The sequence below is a fragment of the Malaya genurostris genome, chromosome 2 (assembly GCF_030247185.1).
Source record: "Malaya genurostris strain Urasoe2022 chromosome 2, Malgen_1.1, whole genome shotgun sequence".
Lineage (NCBI taxonomy): Eukaryota > Metazoa > Arthropoda > Insecta > Diptera > Culicidae > Malaya > Malaya genurostris.
Window position 1 is genome coordinate 320,409,816 of NC_080571.1, and position 6,000 is coordinate 320,415,815.

Genomic DNA, 6,000 nt, shown 5'->3' on the forward strand with positions numbered 1-6,000 from the left:
TTTATTGATATTCCTTGAAAACCCTTGCAATATGGGTATTTTCGGAACGGGGTTAATGAGTAGGTATCAGAAAACGATGTTTGAGGTAGTTTTGAAATTCAAGATGGCGACTTCCGGTTTGTTGATATTCCTTGAAAACTCTTGCAATATGGGTATTTTCGGAACGGGGTTAATGAGTAGATATCAGAAAACGATTTTTGAGGTAGTTTTGAAATTCAAGATGGCGACTTCCGGTTTGTGGATATTCTCTGAAAACCCTTACAATATGGGTATTTTTGAAACGGGGTTAATGAGTAGATGTCGGAAAATGATGTTTGAAGTGGTTCTGAAATCCAAGATGGCTACTTCCGGTTTGTTGATATTCCTTGAAAACCCTTACAATATGGATATTTTCGGAACGGGATTGATGAGTAGATATCAGAAAACGATGTTTGAGGTGGTTCTGGCATCCAATATGGTGTCATCCGGTTTCTTGATATTCCTTGAAAACCCTTACAATTTGGGTATTTTCGGAACGGGATTGATGAGTAGATGTCAGAAAACAATGTTTGAGGTGGTTCTTAGTTCCAAGATGGCAACTTCCGGTTTCTTGATATTCCTTGAAAACCCTTACAATATAAGTATTTTCGGAACAGGATTGATGATTATTTGTCAGAACACGATGTTTGAGGTGGTTCTTGAATCCAAGATGGTAACTTCCGATTTGTTGATATTCCTTGAAACCCCTTACAATATGGGTACTTTCGGAAAGAGATTTAAAAGTAGACGTCGGAAAATTATATTTGAGGTGGTCTTGAAATACTAAACAGTGACTTCCGGTTGATTATTATCTTTTGAAAGTTTTTGCCATTCTCTTTTAACTATTTATTCCTTTAAAACACTATACGGTTCCGAAAATACCCATATTGTATGGGTTTTCAAGGAATATCAACAAACCGGAAGTCGCCATCTTGAATTTCAAAACTACCTCAAACATTATTTTCTGACATCTACTAATCAATTCCGTTCCGAAAATACCTATATTGTATGGGTTTTCAAGGAATATCGATAAACCGGAAGTCGACATCTTGGATTTCAGAACCACTTCAAACATCATTTTCCGACATCTACTCATTAACCCCGTTTTGAAAACACCCATATCGTAAGGGTTTTCAAGGAATATCAACACACCGGAAGTCGCCATCTTGGATTTGAGAACCACTTCAAACATAATTTTCCGACATCTACTCATCAATTCCGTTCCGAAAATACCTATATTGTATGGGTTTTCAAGGAATATCAACAAACCGGAAGTCGCCATATTGGGTTTCAGAACCACCTCAAACATCATTTTCGGGCATCTACTCATTAACCCCGTTTCGAAAATACCCATATTGTATGGGTTTTCAAGGAATATCCACAAACCGGAAGTCGCCATCTTGGATTCCAGAACCACTTCAAACATAATTTTCCGACATCTACTCATTAACCCCGTTTCGAAAATACCCATATTGTACGGGTTTTCAAGGAATATTAGCAAATCGGAAGTCGCCATCTTGAATTTCAAAACTACCTCAAACATCGTTTTCTGACATCTACTCATCAATTCCGTTCCGAAAATATCCATATTGTATGGGTTTTCAAGGAATATCAACACACCGGAAGTCGCCATCTTGGATTTGAGAGCCACTTCAAACATAGTTTTCCGACATCTTCTCATCAATTCCGTTCCGAAAATACCCATATTGCAAGGATTTTCAAGGAATATCGATAAACCGGAAGTCGACATCTTGGATTTCAGAACCACCTCAAACATCATTTTCCGACATCTACTCATCAATTCCGTTCCGAAAATACCCATATTGTATGGGTTTTCAAGGAATATCAATCAACCGGTAAAAAAAGTTTACGTTATTTGGGATTTGGTTCGTAAAAAAAGTTTACGTTATTTGGGATTTGGTTCGTAAAAAGAGGTACGTAAAAAGAGGTTACGTATAAAAAGTGTTCGTAAACGGAGGTTTGGGTGTAGTACAATGTTATGTTTTTGATTGCTGTCGCCATTGCTAATTAATAGGATGAATAAAAGACCAACGTTGAATAAAAATCCTTTGAGATGAAATTAGGCGCAGAGTAGTGAGCATATCAGAAGTGTTTTTAGCTGTTTTTTGATTATTATTTTAATTTCCAAGTAACATGAATCAATTCTCGATGTGGAGCAAGGCAAACTAAGCAGCAATATGAGAAAATCAAAGTGATTTTAGTTGCTAAATCAGGATTTTAAGGTAACGTCCTTACAAATGAGATGAAATAGGGAGCCCTTACCCTATTGCATTTTTGTTTTGTGCTGTTTTTCTACGGTGATGGTGACAGACAGCGTCAAATTATCTGACTTTAAACTCAAAATTAATTGCAAACGAGAATTTTGCATTGAAAAATTTTTTTCGAGAGGACTCGACATCTCGAAATTTTATGCATAATAATACAACATGGAATGAAAAGTCCCGAGCCTCTCACAGAAAAGACGTGAACCGTGTATATTTTTGTTGAGAACAAACCTTTAGATGACCCAATACTAAATTTCATGACAATCTATTCACTAGTGTTTGAATAACAGCTGATTGTATCAGACGAGTTCTTGTTTTCACCAAGCTATGGAAAAAGATGCACCAGCGCATTCATGCACAAAAGCAACGGTGAAATTTAATGACCTGCGGTACGGATTCATCCACCATCCCCCATATTCTCCAGACCTGACCCCCATCGACTATTATCCATAACCTGAAAAGGTGTCTCCATGGAAAGAAGTTTTCGTCAAATACTGAGGTCATTACAGAAACGGAAGCCTATTTTGAAGGCCTTTTGACAAATCTTTTTTTTTTTTTGCAAATGGTAATAAAATGTTGGAGGACCGATGGGTAATGTGTATTGCTCTAGATGGATATTATACATACATTTATTTGCACTACATCACATTTAAGAAAACACATAATCAACAATAGTACGCCACAATACTCGGTTTGTGGCTGCCTCTCTCCATCCTCGATCACGCCCAATACTCGCCAGATCACGTTCTACCTGGCCCACCAATCTTGCCCGCTGCGCTCCCTGCCTTCTTGTTCCAAACGGATTTGTGGCAAACACCAGTTTAGCAGGGTTGTTGTCCGGTATTCTTGCAACATGCCCTGCCCATCGCATTCTTCCGGCTTTGGCCACCTTATGGATGCTGGGTTCGCCGTAGAGTGAAGCGAGCTCGTGGTTCATCCTTCGCCGCCACACGCCGGTCTCCTGCACACCGCCGAAGATCATCCTTAGCACTCCAAGTGCTTGCAGGTCCTCCTCGAGCATGATCCATGCTTCGTGTCCGTAGAGGATCACCGGTCTTATAAGCGTTTTGTACATGGTAGATTTCGTGTGGGGGTGAATCTTTTTTGACCGCAGATTCTTTTGGAGCCCGTCGTAGGCACGACTTCCACTGATGATGCGTCTTCGTATTTCACGACTCACATTGTTGTCAGCCGTTAGTAAGGATCCGAAGTAAGCAAATTCTTCCACTACCTCGAAGGTATCCCCGTCTATCGTGACATTACTTCCTAGACGAATCGTGCTCGGTTCCGCCTACTAGCATGTACTTTGTTTTCGACGCATTCACCACCAGTCCAACCTTTGCTGCTTCGCGTTTCAGGCGTGTGTACAACTCTTCCACCATTCCAAAGTTTCTCGCGATAATGTCCATGTCATCCGCAAAGCACACAAATTGACTGGATTTGAATAGTAGGCATGAGAGTCCGTCACCTTGTCGCAGTCCTCGGCAAGATCCGAATGAACTGGATAGTTCACCCGAGATTCTTACGCAGTTTTACACACCGTCCATCGTCGCTTTGATCATTCTAGTCAACTTCCCAGGAAAGCTGTTCTTGTTCATAATTTTACATAGCTTTATGCGGTCGATACTATCGTATGCTGCCTTGAAGTCCATGAACATGTGATGCGTTGGGACCTGGTATTCACGGCATTTTTGGAGGATTTGCCGCACGGTGAAGATCTGGTCTGATGTCGACTTGATAACTTCCCACGAACTCATTCGTTTTAGGTGATAGACGACGGAAGATGATCTGGGATAACACTTTGTAGGCGGCATTCAGAATTGTAATCGCTCGGAAGTTCTCTCATTCCAAATGATCGCCTCTCTTGTGAATGGGGCAAATTACCCCTCTTCCTTCCCCACCTCCGGTAGCTGTTCGGTTTCCCAGATCCTGACTATTAATCGGTGCAAACACGTGGCCAACTTTTCTGGGCCCATCTCGATGAGTTCAGTTGCGATGCCATCCTTACCAGCTGCTTTGTTGGTTCTGAGCTGGTGCATGGCATGCTTAACTTCCCTCAATGTGGGAGCTCGATCATTTCCGTCTTTTGCTGCACTGACGTAGTCGTTTCTCCCGTCATCTTGAACCTTCATGCCTACGTTCTCCGCGCCGTTCAGGTGCTCATCGAAGTGCTGCTTCCACCTTTTAATCACCTCACGTCCATCCGTTAAGAGGCTCCCGTCCTGATCCCTGCACATTTCGGCTCGCGGCATTGGGCCGTTGCGGGAGAATTTCCGTGTTTCTTGAGAGCAGTACAGCAGTTCCATTTCCTCGCACTCCGCTTCTTCCAGGTGGCGTTTTTTCTCCCGAAAGATACGGGTCTGCTGTTTCCGCTTCTGTTTGTATCGTTCCACGTTCTGCCGGGTTCCATGCTGCAGCTTTACAGCTGCGTTCTTCTCCTACAAAATCACTCTCCACTCTTCGTCGAACCATTCGTCGACTCCGTTCCACGTACCCGACGGTGCACTCGGCTGCGTTGTTTATGGCTGCTTTTACTGTACTCCAGCAGTCATCTAGGGGAGCCACATCGAGCTCGCCCTCGTCTGGCAACGCTGCCTTGAAATTCTGCGCGGATGCTGAGGCGACATCCGGTTGCTTCAATCGCTCTATGTTGTACCGTGGCGGCTGTTGGTACCGTGCATTGTTGATGACGGAGAGTTTTGATCGCAGTTTCACCATTACCAGATAGTGGTCAGAGTCGACGTTAGCGCCACAATAGGTCCTGACGTCGATAGTGTCGGAGAAGTGCCTTCCATCAATCAGAACGTCGAGGTCGATTTGTGATTCCGTCTGCTGTGATGATCTCCAGGTATAACGATAAGGGAGGCTATGTTGGAAGAAGGTGCTACGAATGGTCATGTTCTTGGAGACGACAAATTCGATGAGTCGTAAGCTGTTTTCGTTTGTCAGCTGGTGGGCGCTGAACTTTCGAATCGTCGGTCTGAACTCCTCCTTCTGGCCTACCTGAGCGTTTAGATCTCCTATGATGATCTTGACATTGTGGCTTGGGCAACAGTCGTACTCACGTTCGAGCTGCACGTAAAATGCGTCCATGTCATCATCAGTGCTTCCGGAGTAAATGCTGTGCACGTTGATTATGCTAAAGTTGAAGAAACGGCCCTTGATCCTCAACCTGCACATTCTTTCGTCGACCGATAACTCGCCTCTACATATCATTCATCTCGTAGAAAGCTGTTCCCAGCTCGCGTGTTTTGCCGCAGCTCTGGTAGATGGTATGATCACCTCTAAACGTTCGCACCATAGATCCTGTCCAACACACCTCCTGCAGCGCTACGATGCCGAACCCGCGGTCCTTCAGTAGATCGGCGAGTATGCGGGTGCTCCCGATGAAGTTGAGAGATCGGCAGTTCCACATACCGAGCTTCCAATCGCAAGTCTTTTTCGTCGCAGGGGTCGTTGCCATTGGTCTCGATTCGTATTACTCTCTTGCTGATTTTCCGATGCAATAGTTATTTACGGCTGGCTCGCAGGGCCGCCGTAATTTCCGGAGGACCATAGTGCACAGTTGAGCTTAGAGTCCTTCACTGGCACTCGGACGTCGATCAGCCACCCCTTACATGGGGAACCGACGCTGTTGCGAGCCGCTCCTAACCTGGAGAACAGACGCTCCCTGTCAGCCTACGTCTTCCCTGTCAGC

The 6,000-nt window shown here is 44.0% G+C and overlaps 1 protein-coding gene across 1 annotated transcript; it reads right to left on the reverse strand.

The window, feature by feature from the left end:
* Window positions 1–3,562: 3,562 nt before the first annotated feature.
* Window positions 3,563–5,483, reverse strand: LOC131429316 (uncharacterized). Its single transcript, XM_058593380.1, has 3 exons — window positions 4,746–5,483; window positions 4,188–4,699; window positions 3,563–3,737 (listed from the first exon to the last, which is right to left on the reverse strand). Exons 1-3 carry the CDS (start codon window positions 5,481–5,483, stop codon window positions 3,563–3,565), a joined length of 1,425 nt encoding a protein of 474 aa, XP_058449363.1.
* Between the last annotated feature and the right edge of the window lie 517 nt (window positions 5,484–6,000).